Source organism: Martes martes, assembly GCF_963455335.1.
Source record: "Martes martes genome assembly, chromosome: 13".
In the NCBI taxonomy this organism is placed as follows: Eukaryota; Metazoa; Chordata; class Mammalia; order Carnivora; family Mustelidae; genus Martes; species Martes martes.
The window spans coordinates 44,881,516-44,903,746 of record NC_137901.1 but is presented as its reverse complement, the minus strand read 5'-3'; the positions used below and the strand labels follow the sequence as shown (position 1 = coordinate 44,903,746).

Genomic DNA, 22,231 nt, shown 5'->3' with positions numbered 1-22,231 from the left:
AACTCGTTAGGTCTTGCCAGCTAAATATTTAGGAAAAACATTTAGGAAAAAATCTACATGTAGCCTATGTGATCTCCCTCCTAACAGCCCCCCCCCCACTTCTCTGCTTCATCTCTTGCCGTTTGGGCCACTGCTGCCTCCCTCCTTCTGCTATACTCATACTGGCCCCACTGCTATTCCTCATATGCTCTAAGCAGGCTTCCGACTCAGGGCCTTGGCACTCACTGGGTCCTCCGTGTGGATCACTCTACCCCCCCGCCATATGGGCATGACCCGCTTCTGTACTTCCTTCCATTTGTTCAACAAATGTTACCTTCAGAGAGGCATTTTCTGACCACCATACATAAAAGAGAACACCCATGCTCCAACACCCAACACATGAAATATGTGTTCGTGTATGTTTACTGACAGCCCCTCCCCATTAAAATTGTAAGTTCCACATCTGCTTTATTATTGGTAAACAGGCCCTAGAACAGTGCTGGCCATATCATAGGTACTTAATAAATACTTAGTGAATAGTACAGAGCCATTCATTTAAATTAAATCTTAAAAATCCCAAGTCAAATGGGATGCCTGGATGGCACAGTGAGTTGAGCAATCGACTCTTGGTTTTGGCTCAGGTCTTGATCTCAGGGTCATGGGATCAAGCCCTGCATCAGGCTCTGAGCTCAGCAGTAGAGTCTGTTTGGGTTTCTCTCTCCCTCTCCTTTTGCCCCTCCCATCTCCCACACGCAAACACATGTGCACACTGTCTCTCTAAAATAAATTTAAAAGTCTTTTAAAAAAATCCCAAGTCAAATACTAGTTGTCTCCATGCTTCTTACTTAAAAGGTATATGAAACTACTGGCTAAGATGGTATATTTTAAAAATTATCTTCTTCTAGGGGCGCCTGGGTGGCTCAGTGGGTTAAGCCTCTGCCTTCGGCTCAGGTCATGATCCCAGGGTCCTGGGATCGAGCCCCGCATCAGGCTTTCTGCTCAGCAGGGGAGCCTGCTTCCCTTCCTCTCTCTCTGCCTGCCTCTCTGCCTACTTGTGATCTCTGTCTGTAAAATAAATAAATAAAATCTTCAAAACAATTTATCTTCTTCTAGCATAAAGTTATATTTATTGATAATGGAGAAAACAACAGGAATGAGATTTTGGAAAAGTTCTCCAAATGATGTGTTTGTTTGTAAATTACAATTCTGTCTTTGAAATGCATATAACACATGAGTATCATTCATTTCAGGCTGGCCTGGCTGCACTGAAATTCAGGGACAATTCAAGGGCACTTTATTCAAACATGATACTTGGATTTTGCCAGTTGTGCCATGATTTGTCTATGCCCATTTTAGCTGAGATCTTTTGGTTAAAAGAAACAAAGATTCACTCCAGAAGGATATAAGGAAATAAGGGCTTTCTCGGGGAAGTACCAAACTCAGAACAATAGCATCACTTTGCCTCCTAGGAATGGCAGCATTAAAAATGTCCACATCAAGAACTTTTGGGTCTTAACTCTAATGTTGAAGTAGTAAGTGGATCAGTTCCCTTCTGCACAATTGTTCTGTTCTTCTCCCTCTACTGTCTGTCAGCCTCATTTTATTTCTTTAACTCATTGCTTATATTAACTCATGGTTCCTTTTCCCTTATAAGCTTCTAGCTTATACATGTGCATTATGGCCTCTCTAGCATCTGCTTCAATTATGATCTCTTATAGCTTTAACTTCCATAGTTAATTTCCCTTCCTTTTCCAAGGTTCCCAATTTCAATTCTGCAAAGAGTAAATGTGTTCAGACCACTGAGCACCATAATGGTCAAGACTGGCTTCGTTAGCACACACATGCTTTGCTCACTGAAAAGACTTCTGTCCTCCTCCTTTTTGATGATTGAGCTGACACTGGAAATTTCTTATGACTCAACACAGGTAGTCCTCCAAGAAGCCTTTCCTAAGGTTTGATGAGAGACCTGACCTCTGTGTTTCCATAGCTTTTTATTGCAACCTATCTCATACTGTCCAGTAATTGTTTCATACTTGTATCTCCTAATAGAGTGTGAGTATCTCTGGCTTAAGAACTGTAACATTACAGTTTGGGGCCTCAATTTAATAATCACTAAATAAAGTCTCTAAAAAGATTTTAACCTGATGGAAGTTGTAGGCAAAATCTATTATTCAGTCCCCGAAAAAGAAGAGGGAGTAGAAGGAATTCTCTTTGATGGAAAAGTTAAGCCCATCATTGGTTAGAGGAGTTACTCTCCTTAAACACTGGCACTGGTGGGAGCATATGTTGTATTTGGCAGAGGAGCCGCAGCACAGTTTCCCAAAACTTATTCCACATAAGCTTCCTTTATGTCATGTTAATGGGTGTCAGGTGATCAAAGCGTCCCTGGTTGGCAAAACTTGTGAAATGCTGGCTTAACAGAATAAAGCAGTCTTCTTTACTATAGTGATTATCAAAATTTGTTCTGTCTACCTCTGGGTATCTGAAACCATTTCAGAAGGTACATGGGGGTCTTAATTATTTTCATATAATACTAAAATGATTCCTTTTTACACAGTGTGGACATTTCTGCTGATGGTGCAAAAACAGTGGTGGGTAAACCTACTAGAGCATTTATAAATCAGGACAGTGAAACCAAAACTGCACCTTGTCATCGTATTCTTTACTGCTATACACTTATACACTTATATTTTGGGGGTTTTTTGTCAAGGGAGTTTCCCTTAAGAATATTCTCGATGAGGGGTGGCTGGGTGGCTCAGTCAGTTAAGCATCTGCCTTAGGCTCAGGTCATGATCCCACAGTTCTGGGATGGAATCCTGCATGGGGCTCCGTGCTCAGCCTAGAGTCCGCTTCTCCCTCTTCTCTCCTGCTGGCTTGTGTGCGCGCACGCTCTCTCTCTAATAAATAAATAAAAAATATTTCCTTGAAATAATAATATGTTCTTGAAGAAGCAATAAAAATTGCATGTTTTTATCTATAAAGAACTTAGCAAACTCAATACCCAAAGAACAAATAATCCAATCAAGAAATGGGCAGAGGACATGAACAGACATTTCTGCAAAGAAGACATCCAGATGGCCAACAGACACATGAAAAAGTGCTCCACATCACTCGATGTCAGGGAAATACAAATCAAAACCACAATGAGATACCACCTCACACCAGTCAGAATGGCTAAAATTAACAAGTCAGGAAATGACAGATGCTGGCGAGGATGTGGAGAAAGGGGAACCCTCCTACACTGTTGGTGGGAATGCAAGCCGGTACAACCACTCTGGAAAACACCATGGAGATTCCTCAAAAAGTTTAAAATAGAACTACCCTATGACCCAGCAATTGCACTACTGGGTATTTACCCTAAAGATACAAACGTAGTGATCCGAAGGGGCACCCGAATGTTTATAGCAGCAATGTCTACAATAGCCAAACTATGGAAAGAACCTAGATGTCCATCAACAGATGAATGGATAAAGAAGATGTGGTATATATACACAACGGAATACTATGCAGCCATCAAAAGAAATGAAATCTTGCCATTTGCGACAACATGGATGGAACTAGAGGGTATCATGCTTAGTGAAATAAGTCAATAGGAGAAAGACAACTATCATACGATCTCCCTGATATGAGGAAGTGGAGATGCAACATGGGGGGTTTGGGGGGTAGGTAAAGAATAAATGTAAATGAAACAAGATGGGATTAGGAGGGAGACAAACCATAAGTAACTCTCAATCTCACAAAACAAACTGAGGGTTGCCAGGGGGAGGGGGTAGGGAGAGGGTGGTGGGGTTATGGACATTGGGGAGGGTGTGTGCTATGGTGAGTGCTGTGAAGTGTGTAAACCTGGCAATTCACAGACCTGTACCCCTGGGGATAAAAATACATTATATGTTTCTAAAAAAATTAAAAATAAATTAAAAATAAATTTTTAAAAATTGCATGTTTTTAAAATATTTTGTGTAATAAAGTAAGAATTACACATAAAGTATCTTTGCTATTTACCAAAGTAAGATGATTAATTTGAGAAAAAGCACTTGTGCAATTGTTTGAATTGCCAGCTGAACTAACCACTTTTTTTTTTCATGGACAGTCATTTCTTCTGAGGAAGAAACTATGTTTTACAAACAAATGGTGTCTTGTCTGAAACATACTGACAAACTATTTTGTTTCCAGACTTGGGTATTTAGCAACTATTTTCTCAAAAATGAAAATAGTAAATCTGCTACTTCAAGACAAACAACTGACAGCATTTATTGCCAAGGACAAAATTCAACTTTCAAGAATTAGAATTGAAAGAACTGTATAGGGGCACCTGGGTGGCTCAGGGGGTTAAAGCCTCTGCCTTCGGCTTGGGTCATGATCCAGGGTCCTGGGATCGAGACCCACATCGGGCTCTCTGCTAAGCAGGGAGCCTTGCTTCCTCCTCCTCTCTCTCTCTGCCTGCTTGTGATTTCTATCTGTCAAATAAATAAATAAAATCTTTAAAAAAAAAAAAAGAACTGTATACAATACTATGAGATTGATAGCTTCCCAATACAAAAAGCTGATAAGATTGGTGGTGTTATCGAGAAATAAAAGACTTTCTGATATTGTATAATGAAATATGTCAACATTCAGAAGATCTGAGTAACTCAATGAACCAATATTCCCCAAAGACAGGCACAATATATCAACATGGTACACAGGTAAAAGATCCATTCAAAGAGGCCCAATGCAACCAAGGGAATTGAATGTAAGAGAGTATGAAAGGTTAATTGATATGATTTTGATTTCCACATTGCAAGTGAACTTTAAAAACTGCTACTTGTAAAGTTTGGTGCAGCATCAAAAAAGAATGTCCCCAACAATCTGAAAAGGCTATTAAAATACTCTTCCCTTTTCCAACTCCCTATCTGTATGAGGCCAGATTTTCTTTATAGATTTGAACCAAAATAACATATTGCTGCAAACTAAATGCAAAGTAGATATAAAATCCAGCTGTTTTCTATTAAGCCAGACATTAAAGATATTTGCAAACATATAAAAGAATGTTATATATTCACTATGTTTTTTTTAATAGTTTTTTTCATTTAAAGTATTTATACTAATACATGTGTTAGTCTTCTATCTTTCAGCCACAGATCCACCTTTCTTTGCCCTCTTTTGTGATAACAGAATTGGACTCTGAAAACATTTCTTCTTTGCCAGCTGGTGACATGATATACTTCGTCAATAGTGGGCACTGAAGATACTGCTGAGCCATAGATCAGCAATGGCAGCCTGACCTAGGGCTAGATCCCAGAGTCCTGAGATCATGACCTGAGTTGAAGTCAGGCACTTAACAGAATATGCCACCTAGGCACCCCAAGAGACTCTTGATCATAGGAAACAAACTGAGGGCTGTTGGAGAGATGGGAGTGGGCGGAGGGGGGAACTGGGTGATGGGCATTAAGGGCACATGAGGTAATGAACATTGGCTGTTATATAAGACTGATGAATCACTGACCTCTACCTCTGAAGCTAAAAATACATTATATGTTAATTGACATTAAATAAAAATAAACAAAACAAAACTGGAAATCCTTTTTTTCTCATATAGAAGTTCCTTTAAAAATAAAAAGAAGGGGAGATCACACCTTATTGGCTAACAACGAAATGAAATACAGAGGCTCCTGGGTGGTTCATTCAGTTGAGTGTCCAACTCTTGGTTTCAGCTCAAGTCATGATCTCAGGGTCATGAGATCAAGCCCAGCACTAGGCACCATGCTCTACAGCTCTGTACTCAGCAAAAAGTCTGAGTGAGACTGTGTCCTTCTTCCTCTGCCCCTACCCCTAACTCATACACTCATTCTCTCTCTCTAAATAAATAAATCTTAAAAAAAAAATGAAATGTATGAACTGGTATTTCTTGACAGTACAGTGAAGATACATGGCAAAACTTGGTGAAACAGAAGATGGAGAAGTGTCTCTGGAAGGAATATGTGGAAACAAACAGAGGTGATAGTAGGTGGGAGGTTTCAGCTCAGTTTTGCCTGGAATCTTGACCTTCTACCTTCCTACCATTAAACCTCATGATACTGTTCCCCCATACTGCAGCTTAAACAGCAAAATAACACAGGCCCTTCTTTTTTTTTTTTTTTTAAAGACTTTATTTTTAACTAATCTCTTCACCTAATGTGGGGCTCAAACCTACAACCCCAAGATCAAGAGTCTCATGCTCCACTGACTGAGCCAGCCAGGTGCCCCACAGTCCCTTCTGAAAGGAACCCAGAGTCTACTGGGACTTAGGAAAATAAGGAATATACCAAGAGGATCTACCAGGAGGAAAGGAGAAACACATCGGAGGGTATTTGCTTGGGAGAGGGTTGAAGAAGACTTCCTTGGGAAAAGCTCTTCTACCTCTTTGCCTGGCAAGAGGAGCACAGTATCATAAGAAGGCAAGTTTGAGAAAAGGAAGATCGCCAGAAGTGATGTCAACCAGGGATCACAACACGATAGGATTTCTATTCTACGTTTGGGTTTTATTCTGGAGGCGCTGCAGGAAGGGCGGGCAGTGATAGTGAAGAGGGCCATGCAAAGTTTTTAAGTATGGAAGAAACCTCAAATTTTTGCCTTAGAGAGGCAAACATGAAACAACTAAACCACCTGAGGAACTATTATATTAAGAAGAAGACTAGGAAGCATATCATTGTAATTATTCGGTATTTTTCTGGAGATTGTATCTAATCAATGCAACAATATTATGAAAACACATGATCTACAAATTCATTCAGTCAGTCAACAAATATTTATGAAACACGCATTATGGGCCAGCCACTGTTCTAGGCTACAGGGCCATAGCAGCGAACAACAGTAAAAGATCCCTGCCTTCATAAAGCATCACTCCAAAAGAGACAGACTGAAGTCTCACTACCTCTCACCATTTCATCTAGTGAAACACCTTTATCTTGGCTTCTTGACTTAACTATTTTGGGTTGTCTTCCCTAACTCTCCAGTCTTTCTTCTTCCCTCCTTCCCTCTTCCTCTATTGGCTCCACTGACTGCTGAGGTTTAAAGGAGGTTCTTCTCTCTTTACTGTACCTTCTCTCCCTCAGTGATAACATCCAGTCCCATTACTTCAAGTATAATCTATACTGTGTCGGGAAGTACAAGCAGACAGGTAATTTAACACCTACCTTGTGTGTCCCTTTCAAGTTCCATGGGATCTTTCTGGAACTTGAACTCTCAATTTTTTCCATCAGAGCTGCTCCATCTCCAATCTTCCCCATCACTGTGAATGAAATCACCAACCAATCAGTTTCTCAAGCTGGAAATGTGAGAGTACTTCTTAACACTTCTCAGTCCTGGGGTGCCTGGGTGGCTCAGTTGGTTAGTGTCTGTCTCTTGATCTCAGCTCGGGTCTTAATCTCAGGGTCAAGAGTTCAAGCCCCACATGGAGGCTACTTAAAAAAAAAAAAAAAGAACATAACGTTTCTCAGTCCTTAGGCTACCTTGCTCAATTTACCACAAAAATCCCTAATTTTTTACCTTCAAGTATGTCCACTGCTAACACCCTATTTCTTATATCCACTACCATCACCCCATTTCAAGCCACCCGCATCTCTCATGTGGCCTACTGCAAAAGCTATCTAACTAGTTTGTTTTTCTTGTGCCCTCCCCAAGTCCACTCTCTATATAATAACTAGAATCACCTTTTAAGAATATAAGTTACTCAGAAATTGATGGGAATTCATGAAAAGGATACAGGAGATAATTTAAGAGGAGATCCTACTGTCCAAATCTGGGATAATCTAAGAATCAAAATAATCATGGTAATAACTGGTCATAACACACTGGCTAAAAAAGAATACATAAATCCATACTGATACATACATAAGAGAAATGCGAAAACTACTTCTTCCAATAAAATCTCGAATGACAATGTACAAGAAATGAAAATGAGTTTTAAAATATCACCACTCTGCATCCATCCTAGTAATAATTGGCTCAGTCAAGAGTCAGTAAAACAATGCTAAATAGATCAAAGTTTGATGAAGAACAAGATATTTATATAGTCTCAAAATATGTTCCACAAACTTATTAATCACAAAGAGGAAAAACAGTAACTTTACAGTGAGAAACCCCAAACATACCAACATAAATAAGCTCAAATTTAAGGTAAATAATAAAACTTACAAACTTGTATCATGTGTCTCCTACTGTGATATAAAGAATATAGTCTTACTCATGTACTATTTCTGCCAAAACTTTAAATTGAATATGATCAGGAGAAAACAAGAAAGAGACAAGCCTAAGCTGAGGACATTCTACAAAACAAATGGCCTATTCTTTTCAAAATTGGCAGTATCATCAAAAACAAAGAAAGGCAGAGGAACTGTTCTAGATTAAAGGAGACTAAAGAGATAAAACTATATGCAGTGAATGACTTTGGATTGGATCCTGGACTAGGAAAAAAAAAATCAAGGACATTATTGAGACAGTTGCCAAAAGTGAAAAGACCTGTTGATTAAAGATCTGTTAACTAAATAATTGTATCAATGTTAAGTCCTAATGTTGTTCATTGTACTTTGGTGATGTAAGTGCATGTCCTTGTTTTTAGAAAATATACAATTAAGTATCTGAAAGAAGAGGGCAGGTCTGCAAATTACTTCTCACGATTTATGGTAGATATGTTCTGTTAAAGTTACAAAACACGAAATTAACTAATAGTCAACCAAGACTCCTCCGGGAAGTACAGGGTTAGGTTCCTGTAAGCCTTTGGTCTTAATATTTTCCTCTACCCATCAATACATAACCTTGTTTTATGTGTGTTTTTGTTTAAAGGCACCTTATTTAAAGTATGTTATTGATTCAGTAGCACTGAACTCACAACCACGAGCACTGTAACTTATGCCAGAACTACACTTATCTAACGTATATATTTTCCTCCGTACAGCAGATCACAGCCTTTCTGTGCTTAGGAAAACCAGGCAGCACTTCAGCACTATGCCAGCACTATGTCTGTCACTAAGCAGTGACATCACCAACAGAAAACACAAAAATAAGAAAAACATGGCACTGAGTAGGCAGCAAAAAGGACAACTGGTTACAGTAGGGGAGCTGAAACAAAAAAGCAGAGGACCTCATTGTTTGACCTCACCTGGGAACACGCACATTTGGTAACTCCAATTTTCTGTTGTTCTCCCCATGCCTGTAAAAGGCTTTGAAAGTCCTAGTAAGTATTGATTCAGAGAGCACTGATGTAAGTTTTATGAAGTAGGTGAATTTGCAAACATGGAATCTGTGGGTAATGAGGATGAGTGTGTGTGCATATATATATATGCACACACACACATATATATATATGCACACACACACACACACAGAGCGAATGATAAAAGAAATCAAAATGTTAAAGTTGGTAAATCTGGATGAAGGGGATATCAGAGTTATAAATGTTCTTTCTTGCAACTCTTCTCTAAGTTTGAAATTATTTCCAAATGAAAAGTTTAAAATGTTAATAAATTCATTTTACTCCTCTGCTTAAAACATTTGTTTCTTTCATTTGCACATCATATGACCGCTCTCTGACTCTCCAACCTCATTCAGGCAACTGTTCCTCTGGTTCACTCTCCGCCAGTCTCACGGGCTTCCTTTAGTTCCTGGAACACTTTCCTAACTCCCTAGCTAAATTAGACACTGTCCATTATCCTCTTTCAAAGTACCTTCTTTTCTTTTGTAGTATTTATCATAATTCATAATTATACATGCAAACAATTATGTGTTCTTGTTTAATAAATATTATGTATAAAATGATCATTATAAAGACATTTTAGAAGCATGAAATTATGCACATGACCTGATTTAAATGTTTAGTTTAGGCATGGAAAATTATTTAGGTACAGTTGGCTCTAAATTATAGGGAAAACCATATGTATACTTCACATAATAGCAAGCATATAATAGACAAGGAATAGAAAGTAATATACAAAAATGAGAATTCAGCTGAAATGATAGAATTGTAAATAGTTAAAAATAGAAATTGTTTTCTTTTTTTAGGTTCCTTTCAGTAAGAAAGAAAAATAGTCCTAAATCAATGAATGATGATAATGATTATAATGTTAATCTTTAAAGGAACATTTTGGAAGGCAGCTATGCTCACCACTATATCATCAATGCAGACTAAAGAAACATTTTTAATAAAAATCTGATTGCAGGCCACAGAATAGAACAAAGCAGGAGCAAGTCTGGAGTTATACAGAGAGTGCAGTTAGCATAATTAAAGTGAGCATACGTGGGCTTGAACTAAAAGTGACAGTGGGAATGAAAGGAATCAATGGATTCCAGAGATATATTATTATACATATGTCAGGATTGCCAGGATCTAATGAAACAAGTGAAAAGAGAGGGAAACAGGTGAAAGGAAGGGAAAAGTCAAGGTCAATTCCTAATTTTTACATCCTAGGCAACTGGAAGGAGATTGTCTCACTGAGATAGGGATTACAGGAGAAAAAGCAGGCTTGAAGGTAGGATTGTAAATTTTAGTTTTGTTTGTGTGTGTGTGTGTGTGTGTGTGTAAGTTTAGTTTGAGCCTGTGAAACATCCAGGTGGATATAGTAGGTGGCTGTCTATATAAGACTGGAGGACAGAAGAGGAATCTGGGCCAAAGATAGATAAATCCAAAAGTCATAAATATATAGATGGAAATTAAGCAATGGAAGTAAAGTTATCACTCAAGGCAAATACAGACTGAAAACAGAAAGCTGAAATATGAACTTCCTATTACTGTATGGAGAATTTTATTACATACAATACAATGTGCACCAGGGATGTACAAATGAGACAAAATCCTGTCCCTAGGGGCGCCTGGGTGGCTCAGTGGGTTAAAGCCTCTGCCTTCGGCTCAGGTCATGATCCCAGGGTCCTGGGATCAAGCCCCGCATCAGCCTCTCTGCTCTGCAGGGAGCCTGCTTCCTCCTCTCTTTCTGCCTGCCTCTCTGCCTACTTGTGATATCTGTCAAATAAATAAATAAAATCTTAAAAAAAAAAAAATCCCGTCCCTACGTGCCAGTCTAGAGGTTGGGAGTAGGATAGGAGTCAGAAAAGTACTCTCTTTGTCAAGTATCTGCTTAAGTAATAGGTTCTCTCTTCTGGTTCTGAGATGAACATGAACTCAACTATGAAGAAAATACACAATTTAGTGAGACAGGATAGGCAAGAAAAACAACTGAAATGACCATAATATAATAAATATCATGGGAAAGGAGAGGCAATGAATTCATCCAGTGTAGGTTATAGCCTTTTGAAGGCCAAATAAGAATTGGCAAGGTAGAACATGAGTTTCAAATGTGTAAAGTCTTTGAAGGGAGGTAAAGCAATGTATGAAAAGGCACGACACTAACAGAGTTTGGGACATTTAGGGTATTTCTGTAGTCATCTATGGTGCCATTGGAAGGTGCCCACGTGAACACAGCAGAGATCACTTGGGCAGTCCAGCAAGTGCCAGGTTGTAATGAATTTTGTATGCCATCCTAGCTATTTGACATTTCAGCCTCTAATGGGAGGATGTGAAAAAGTTGTTAAGTGGGAGCTACGTAAGTAGATTTGCATTTTAGGAAGATTGTTCTAGAAGCAATAAAGGGACATGGATGGGGATGGAGGAAGGGAGAAAGATTAGAAGAGAATTTCCACAAGTTCCTACCATCACAAGTATCTATCTACCAGTGTCTGTGGCCAAGAACTCTAATGTTGGCTTCTGTTGCCACAGATGAATGGTCCACTGCTCTTATAAAAGCTAAAGCTCTCCACTTGTGCACTAGATTCCATCTCTTTTGCCTTTCAAGGACATGGCTCTAGCAAGTCTCTCCTCTTTACTCTGCTATCAGTAATTTCTCTCCCTACTGGATCATGGCCATCAACATATAAGTATGATGTTATCATAAAGAAAACTTTTCTTCACCTCATCCCCTCCATCTACAGCCCCATTTTCCTGTGCACTCTGCATCAAAACTTCACAGTCTTCAAACCCTTTCCATTCTTTCTTGAAAATACTCCAGTCAGGCTTTTACCTCCACCTTCCACAGAGACTTGTCTCTTAGCAAGGTTACCAATGACCCTGCATTGTGTTGCTGTATCTACTGGGCAATCATCAGTCCTCATTTTACTCAACCTATCAGTGGTATTTGACACAGTTGATTCTTCTCTTCATCTGAAACTTGGCCATTTCTTGGCTTTCAGGACTCCTTATTCTCCTTCTCTTCCTCTTATCAATAGAGATTCATTCTCCACCACCTGTTGCTGGTTCCTCTTCATCATCCCAACCTTTAACATTAGAGTACCCAGGACTCTGGCCTCTTCTCTTCTTCTCTATACTCTCTCCCTCCTTGGTCATACTGAGTCCAGTGGTGTGATAAATACCATCTGTATGCTGGTGAATATATTTTTATTCAGCTTGGACCGCTTCCTTGAACTCTAGGTTTATAAACCAGTGCCTACCCCAAACCCTCTTTGGATGTATAATAAGCATTTCAAATTAAAATATCCCAGGGGCACCTGGGTGGCTCATTTGGTTAAACATCCAAGTCTTGATTTTAGCTTGGGTCATGATCTCAGAGTACTAAGACTGAACCCTGCATAATACTCTCTCTCTCCCTCTGCCTCATTCCCTCTCTGCCCTCTTTTCCCCCTCTCAAAATAAAATAAATTAAAATATCCCTGATTGGGCACCTAATTTCCCAACTACCATTGCAGTCATCCCTATTCCAGTCAATAGCCCCTCATGCTTCCAGTTTGCCTTGACCAGAAACCTTTAAACCATCCTTAACTCCTTTCTCATACTTCACACTCAATGCATCAGGAAAACCTGTTGGACCTAACATCAAAATATTGCCAGAATTTGACCACTTTTTACCAGTTACTCCAGTATCACCTTAGTCTAAGCCACCATCATCTCTCACTTGGGTTTTCCAGTAGCCTCCTTAAATAGTCTCTCTAAAATTATCTCTATATTATTATCCTGGTATATTATCCTATTATTATCCTACCCAGTTAGCCCTCTGGGACTATTCATAGAGCAGTCAGAGTGAAGTTTTAAAAATATAAGTCAGATAATGTTCCCTTGCTGCTCAAAATCTCTCCATGCTTTTACATCTCTCAGGGTAAAAAGCAAAATCCTACTCAGGCCTACACAAGGCCTGATGTAATTTGGCTGCCTTCTCTTTCTTTCTTCTTCCATATACCAACAGTACTTCTCATCCACTTGTTTGACTTCCTTTTGCAGGACATGCATCACCATCTAAGATACCATATAATTTACCTTTTCATTTTTTATTTACATTTTTATAATTTACTTTTTTTCATTTTGTCTGTTTCCACTGGAATGTATGGTTCACAGGGACAGGGATTTCTGTCTTTTCTTTTTTTTACTGATATATTCTCCGCTGCCAAGCACACAGTAAGCATACAATGAACACTGGTTATATGAATGAATGATTATATTCATTATATATGAATTATATGAATATGATTATATGAAAGAATGACTGAAGGGATTGGGGAGGAAGATCTTCGAAGAAGACATAATTCCAGAAAATGAGAGCAAAAACAGACAATACAAGTAAAAAGTTCTGTGAATGTAGAATCTTCTAGAAAAATAAGATTATTCTGAGATTATGGCTTCTTAAGTAGTCATTGCTTTTTGTACACTTACTATGAATGAAAAGGAGGGAGTACTCCCACTTTTAGAAAACTCCCATCTTGCTAGGTTAAGGCAGTGATTGTAATTAGCTTAAGCAGGTTAACATAGTTGCTCAGCTTCATGACGTTCAGTGGTTTCCTGAGTGCTACGGGAAGGAGACCAGGGAGTACTTAGCTGTACTTAAAAGATTACAGTTGTCACTAAGATTATATATTTTAAGAAAAGCTTGTATTAATTTTTGATTATGCAAGTAAATTAGAATATACACAAATATAAACAGGAAATGATCACTTAGAATGTTTCCAAACAGATGTCCTCTGTTAAGAGTTTGGTGTATGATCCAGATTTTCTTCTGAGCATGTATCTACCTGCTTTTTGGTTTATTTATTTATTTTTTTAGCTTACAAAAAAATGGAATCATTCTTTCTATACTATTGTCTAACCTCCTTTTTACATTTAACAATATACCATGATCATTTTTCCAATAATGTACCTCTACAAGTATAAATCTGAGTGGTTGATTACTAGTCCATAGTGTGATGCATCTCTTATGACAGGATCTTTCTGTCATATCCACTTTTTGTAGGAGCATGAAAAGTGTCGTAGACTTCATTAAACCTTTAGTGAAGGCATAAAAAATGGAAGTCATTAATGAAGTCAAATTTCTTAAGACTTTAAGCTGCATTCCTTTAAGAGGACAGAAATGACAGACTGGTATTGTAGGAATGTGTTGTACTGCAGAAAAGTATTTAACTGTTTTGAGGTAAAAGCCCAGATACTGGCCTAGGTTCGAGGTATAGAGCTTGAGGCTATTTGTTTCTGACTCAATTTGAAGCTGAGGCCATAACCACCTTAGCCAAATAGTTAGGTTTTCTCAGGCAGATTTTTCAGCTGATTTCATTTCAAGGATTAAGAAAGCTTCCTGTTTAAATTCCACAGCGTAGTAAACTTTTATTCCTTTTCTGAGGAGACCATAGACTTATGGAAAATCAAAAGGACAGTAAGGGTAATTTGCATTGTCCACTAATTGTACTCTTAGCCTTTGGTTTTGCCCAAATTAAAGTGTGTTCATGTATGTGTGTAAAATACTGAAATTTGGAAATATAAATTGTGTTTGTTCACAGTTCTATTTCATTACCTGAGTTGATGAGCACAGTCTGTGGTAATTAATGACTTAATGAATTAATGTCCCTCATTTAGAAGGTCCTATCTGGTCTGAATGTTTGTGTCTCCCCAAAATTCATTATGTTGAAATCCCAACTCCCAAATGTGATGGTATTTAGTAGGTGGGGCCTTTGGGAGATGGTTAAATCATGAGGGTGGGACCCTCATGAATGGGATTTGTACCTTTTGAAAGATCTCCAGAGAGATTCTTTATTCCTTCTGCCATTTGAAGACAGGGGAAGCCTGTGATCTGGAAGAGAGCCCTCATCTGACCATCCGGGTACCATGATCTCAGATTTCCAGTTTCCAGAACTGTGAGCAGTAAGTTTTTGCCGTTTATAAGCTACCCCTCACCTAATCCCCAGAGGTATAAGCATCCAGTTACAAAATAAATCATAAGTCATGAGGATGTAATATGCAGCATAGGGAATAGTCAGTAATATAATAACTTTATAGTGGCAGTAGCTAGTTCTATCAAGGTGATCATTTCGTAATGTATAAAAATACTGAATTGCTGTCATACACCTGAAACTAGTATTGTATATCAGTTATAATTTAATTAAAACAAATAGTCTGTGGCATTTTGTTACAGCAGCCTGGATAGACTAAGAAGATAAATGAGTAAGTGTTTCTCAACATCTTTAATTTTACAAATATTTTAACAGAGAAACATAATAAAAATCAAGGTATAATCCTCCCCTGTATTTTTTTTTCTCACATAGAGAGATAAAATGCATTTTGCTTCCCTATGTTTACTGTTTTAGCGCAAGTTTCTGTAGAAGGAAAATGCAGCAAACATGATTATTACTAAACTCCAAATTCAGGAGCGTAGTTACCTGTGCCAGGTAAGAGTATATTCTTTGCAACTAGAAAACTAAAGTTTCCATCAATGAGACAAATAATAGAGCAAATTATAACAAAATGTTCAAGGTCATGTTAAAGAGAAAGTGTATTTCCTCAGCCAAGCCTCTTTGTAATTTTATTGAGGTTATTTGCATATCTAAACAAAGTATGTGAGTTGGGGGTGGGGTTTAATTAAAGTTTAGAGAGGGAGAGTCCTCAGAGCTAACTCTGAGAATTCCTTCTGCAAGGGTTTATTGGATTACACTGTGTGGAGAAAAAAAAAACAAGGCTAAACAATTTGCCCAGCTACTAAAAAGCAGATCTAAGATTCGAAGCCTCTAGACCATATAGCTTCACTGAAAATGTTGCATAGATCTATTTAATTCATTTAGCAAATATCTATTAGACACCTTTTATGTGCAAGGCATTTTGCCAGGGACATATGGGATATATGATGAATTAGGCATTTGTGGAGATATGGAAAGAGATGCACTTTGGTTTCATATAGACTGTTTTGGATCCCAGTTCCTTGGAAAATTACTCTTTTAACCGCAGTTTTTAAGTCAATACAATGAAAGGGCTGTTAAAAACAAAATAAAACAAGAAAATATTCCTCTTAGTGACCAGCACACAAGGGGCCCTCAATAAATTTGTCCTTTCCCCAACTCCACGGTATTTTCTAGAGGCCACGTGATCAGTAAGCCTTCATGAATGGGGAAGGTTGTAAATGACTGGAATCATAGATGGGCTGATTTGGACTGGTTGGGATGGGAAAGACAGCAAATGTAGTTAAGTGTGAGGGCTGTGAAGATTCTGTCCACTGGCGTTTACAGGAAGGGAGAAAACCAGCAGCTGTAAAGATCGCCTTGCCTGCCTACTTGCAAAATCTCCTTCAGTTATAGTGTCGGTTCCTGTAAACATAATCTTCCGACAAAAGCCTGAAATCAAGGCATCCTCTCTAACTAGATCCCTAAGGAGCAAGTTTTCCCGCTTATTACTGATTCATTTAACAAACACTTTCCACTTTTTCAAATAATATTTAGGATTGCAGTTGAAATCTAATTGCTAGAATCCGAAGAGGCAGGAATCAAAAGACACTGTCCCAGTTTTCAAGGAGACAAAACGTGAACAATTTACGTTTAGAGGTGATAAGAGATACCTATAGCCGCCCAAATGAAGAAAACGATATTCCCTTGGGGGCAGCTCTACTCTAAAGTCATAGGAAAACAGACATATTTTGCCGACTATAAAAATATACGCCATTCTTAAACATTTAAAAGAAAGAAACTGACAATTTTTTTTCAGTGTCAATTTTAACGCTCATTTTGCGACGCTTTAAGGCAAAGCTCGCAGAAAAACAGGGGAAGCGTGGTTTAGTCTGAGTTACCGTTCTCTGAAGCCAGTCCCCATTTTTTCCTCAAAGTAAAAGCGTGTGGCAATCACACTCCTCGATTTTAAAGGAACATACCATTGGGGATAAAACGAGAGGAACCCGAATGTCGCAGTTTTCCAAGTGCAGTCTGCCCCTCCCACATGGTAGGTTTTTGGCAACTTGACCCTCCTTCCTCTTGATGCGGGGGAAGATTCTAACGCCCTCTGGAGCCGTCCCTAGTGACGTCACGAGCGCGATTCCAGTCTGTGGCCAATCACAGGGCCGGATTCCGGGGGAAGCCCGGGGTGGCGGCGGCGGCCTGTGCGCGTGCGCGAGGTCTCCGCGTGGCTATATAAACATGGCTGGCGTGGCCGCGCGGTGGGGCCACGCCGAGTGTGTGTAGGGGGCTTTCGGGCGCTCGGGTTTGTAGTTCTGAAGTTTCTGGCGGGGGAACTGGGGCGCAGAGCTTTGCTGGATGGTGGGAGCCGAAGTGACGCCCTCCGGGCTCCGCTGCTGCGGGACTCGATGCTGAGGCGCCGGGCTGAGCCGGCGCACGTGGGAGCGCTGCTGAGGAAGCGGCGAGCGGCCGAGCAGGTGTCGCTGCGGCCGGGGCCGCACGGACCAGAGTGAGGTGCGGGACGCGCGGGTCTCGGTGTCCAGCCTGCGTCCGTCACCGACTTCTGTGTCGCGGCCCCTGCGCCTCTCCCTAGCGATGGTGTGGAGCCGGAACTGCTCTGGAGTCGGTTGCCGCTTGTCAAGCCTACCCTAGCCTCTGTTCCCGGAACGGCAGCGTCGCAGCTGCCGCTGATCCACCTGGGGATGCCCGCGGGCCTCACGGAACCGGCCGGCGCCGCTCCCCCGGCCGGTGTGAGCGCCTCCGGGACCGTGACGATGGCCCCCTCTGGGACTCTGCCTGTCCGGGTGGAGAGCACCCCGGTGGCCTTGGGCGCCGTGACTAAGGCTCCTGTCAGTGTCTGCATTGAGTCCACGGTGTCCCAGCCCCTGCGGTCCCCCGTGGGTACCCTGGTGACCAAAGTGGCTCCTGTCAGTGCTCTTCCTAAACTCAGCAGCGGCCCCCCGCTGCCTGCTCCTCAGATAGTCGCTGTGAAAGCCCCCAACACCACAACAATCCAGTTGCCTGCTAATTTGCAGCTTCCTCCAGGTATGTCGATCACCTTTTCCAGCTTACCGATCGGTCCAGCCAGCGGCGACACGGGAAACGTCGCAGCTCTGGATTGTGCCTTCTTGCTGGTAGCTCTAAAACAAAACAAAACAAAACAAAAACAAAAAACAAAAAAACTCAGCTAAGAGAACCTTTCATAATCGACTTTGCAGGGCAGTGGTTTGGCTTTACAATTAATATAGCCTCTTTGAATCATTACTGCATAGTTCTTTTCATATTTAAGGAAAGAATTTCTTCACCCAAGTGACACAGTAAACGCTGGAGCAGTATATTCAGGAGGGCCTTTGAGGCACTAGCTCGTAGGTGCGAGAAGGTAGAATATAGCTGAAGTTTTTATTTTTACGTGGAGAAGAGACCAATTTATATAACCACACGCTTAGATAGCCATATTTTTCAAAAAAGTTTAAGAAGTTCTTGTGTGTTAAGGCTGAAGGAGGATGTTTAAGCAAGCTAAAATAATTTCACTGCTTTTCTAGTACCAGAAATGAATAATGCTGCTTTCTGCACAGTCTTTAGATATGAGGTGATTGTAATTTTCAGTTAGAAGAATACCTGTCTTAAGGGAGCGGTGCCAAAGTTGATGGATCAGAGGCATGGGGTTATATTTGAAGCCAGTGTGTGATGCTACAGTTAATGAGTCTGTGACTACTTTTTATATGAGGGTTTACATGTTTGGGCTGTTTTTCATGATTTATACAAAGATTTTCCTCTGTGATTATTCAGAGTTTGTAAATTTGAGTGTTCTACCTTCTTTCTTAACTCCGCTGAAAGTGTCTTGGAATTTCAGTGGGGAAAAAAGGCACAAATGACATTCTTTGGAGTGAACTCTACTCTTGATTATATCGTCTCCTATTTATTTTGCTTAGCAGTAGTTGGAACTCAGACCCGCAAAGATGGTAAAGAAGTGAAACATTGGATTCAAGATTTTAGTATCCCCCAGCAAAATGATAGGGGCTTTTTTGTAGCTAATGTTCTGATTGATCATGAACATTGTGGAAAGATTATGTTCCTTACTTTTGATGAAATTCTGTTTCAATTTTTATGGTACAGGAGGTACACACATTTGAAGCTGTGATGTATATGCCACTGGATACATTTTCTGACAGTTCTGAATTGTCAACCTGCCTATACTTATAAAGTAGTTATGAATGTGTTTGAATGAAATCATCTGATTTGTTAAAAATTAAATTCCTGTCTAGTCACTGAAGATTGTTTAGAATAATCAAAAAAGTATTAAAATAGAAAAATCATCAAGAGTAAAAACTTGGGTGGCACCTGGGTGGCTCAGTGGGTCAAAACCTCTGCCTTCAGCTCAGGTGATGATCTCAGGGTCCTGGGAATGAACCCCCCCACCCCCCCACCCCCGCATCAGGCTCTCTGCTCAGGGGGGAGCCTGCTTCCCTTCCTCTCTCTCTGCCTGCCTCTCTGCCTTCTTGTGATCTCTGTGTCAAATAAATAAAATCTTTTAAAAAAGAGTAAGAACTTGGTAAGTGGGAACTGATCACTAATCGAAGGCATACTGTGCTATACACTTTTTATATATTATTTATATCCTTTTGTTGGTCATAATAGGTAACAAATTGAGAAAGGTCTCTAAGGGTAAATAACTTGCCCAATGCTAGACACCTCATAGGTGTCAGAGGTAATTTGAATCCAGGTCTGTATATTCTTTATACAGTGCTGTGCTTACCACTTGGTGTGTGTGTGGTATCAGAGCTAAATGGTGACATAGAATTTTAGAGCCTAATATTTTGTATGCAAAGAAACCAAAACTGAAACTTGCCAGAGCTATATAGCTGCAAACAAGGACCACAATCTAGGTGTGCACTACACTAAAACATTTTAGATAATTGACCATGGAAAAATTTACAGGAGCAAGGAGATAAATTGCGTTTAGGAATTGTTACAGAGGAGGTGGGGAGGTGCTTTGAAGAGCAGCTTTGGGGAATATTTCAACTGACATATGGCAGAAGACCATACTAACTTTTGTGCTTTCATTGGTGCACAATAAGATAACGAGTAGTTGAAGAATAAAATGGGAACACTGATTAAAGTAACTTTTAAAAAAATTATAAGTCTTGTACTGTTTATTTTATATCCTGAGGATTAGTAATTGATTACTCAGGGATGCTTAAATCACATAGAAGTCAGGTTTGCTTTTTCAAGATAATGAATACGTTAAGTATTTGATTTCTGTTTACTTCAGAATTTCCTCAATGAAAAAAAGTGGTTTTCAAAAATATAGATATGCAGCATAAGTTTTTTCTAGGGAGCAAGGACTGGAAATAAAAAGGGGCGTAATTGTGAAGAAATGAAAGAAGCTATAGCAAAGCTCTGAAAATTACTCTGTCGAATGTTTTTGGTAATCTCTTTCATCTTCTCAGTCTTCTCTTTTATGAACGTGTGGGATTTGGGGCAAGACTGCAGTTCTTTCTGTTTGTGGTATTCTGTGTCTCTTCTATCACTTGTTTAAGAAAGATGATCAAGGTTTGGTTGCTTCTGCTAAATCATAAACTGGTAGCTTCTGCTTGACGGTCATACTGTACAGAAGTCTGTCAAAGTTACTTGTAAAATGGTTCAGGGTTTTTTTGTCAACTCTTTCATGCTGAGGCATGGCATAGGATTTGGATCGTTCTCAAATTCCTGAACCAGTTCCTGGATAAGTTAGCGGTTCTTGTTTTCACCCTGGCTTTATCAAAAGGATATTGTGTGAGGATAGGGACTCTGTCGCTGGCTTTATTACCCAGGGTTTAATAAGTTCCTTGCTCAGAGAGGGCACCTGAATGTTTGAATGCACACATTAGTGTATGTGGAGAAAGAAGAGGACAATAGGGCTGCAGCCCCCAAGGGATTCCAAGGGCCGTTACACATATCAGTGCATTTTATTTTTAATTTCTTCGCTCATTCTGCTTACAAAAGCGGCATATGTTCATGTAAAAGAAAAAAAGCATTACTGAAATATAATATACCCCCTTCATCAGATTATTGCTATTAACAATATTATCCTTTTCATGTTAGTACCTATAAATCTTCCTCATTTTTTTAAAAGATTTTATTTATTTATTTGACACAGAGAGAGAGAGCACAAGTAGGCAGAGAAGCAGGTGGAGAGAGAGGGGGAAGCAGGCTCCCCGCTGAGCAGAGAGCCCGACGTGGGGCTTGATCCCAGGACCCTGAGACCATGACCTGAGCCGAAGGCAGAGGCTTAACCCACTGAGCCACCGAGGAGCCCCTTCCTCATTTTTTAAGTCGCTTAGTAGTCCACTGTATCAATGTACCATCATGTTTTGACCACCTTGCTATTCTTAGATATTGATACTGTTTGCACTACTTTCTGTTATGATGCTATAATAAACATCTTTGTGTATTTTTGTGCAGTTTTATAAATGTATTTTCTATAGGATGAATTGCTGGAAGTGGAATTACTGTTTCAAAAGGTAATCTTTTCATAGGATTACCAAATTCTGTCCCCAAATGATCATTTAAATGCATAATCAACGATGTTCATACTTGATTTTAATAAGCTACCTGTGGGGTTGCCTGGGTGGCTCATTTGGGTCATGATCCCAGGGTCCTTTCTGCTTAGCGTGGAGCCTCCTTCTCCCTCTCCCTCTGCCTGCTGCTCCTCCTGCTTGTGCTCTCTCTCTCTCTCTCTCTCTGTCAAATATATAAATGAAATCTCTTTAAAAAAGATTAAAAAGATAAAAAGCTATCTGTAGAATCTCATACGTAATTTTCCAGACTTGACATTCATTAACAGTTAGAGAAGAGGAGTCCTATAATTGAGTGGAGAGAGAGAGACTTCAAATGTAGAGAAATGTGGGTGGATGATAATGTTATACAGATCTATTACTTACTGAATAATTATGCCTAAGAGGGCTCTTGTTAGTTTGTGAAGTAAAGTAAGTATGTAATATACAGTAACTGGGAAGGTTTAGTTCAGGGCAGGTGTAGTTCAGAGTAGGGACTAGGTGTGCTAATCAAAGGGACTTGGTGGGTTAGCCTTTTGTGGAAAGCAGTGAAGTATAGCAATAAA

The 22,231-nt window shown here is 39.7% G+C and overlaps 1 protein-coding gene across 2 annotated transcripts in view; it reads left to right on the top strand.

Annotated features, from left to right (window-relative positions):
• Positions 1 to 17,831: 17,831 nt before the first annotated feature.
• Positions 17,832 to 22,231, top strand: part of TAF4B (TATA-box binding protein associated factor 4b) — a gene marked incomplete at its 5' end in the record, with an annotated part of 125,643 nt that continues 121,243 nt past the window's right edge. For both annotated transcript variants that reach the window (XM_080821580.1, XM_080821579.1), the window contains one exon: positions 17,832 to 18,174. In XM_080821580.1, coding sequence (XP_080677706.1) covers positions 17,832 to 18,174 — 343 coding nt within the window. The remainder of the gene's footprint in view (positions 18,175 to 22,231) is intronic.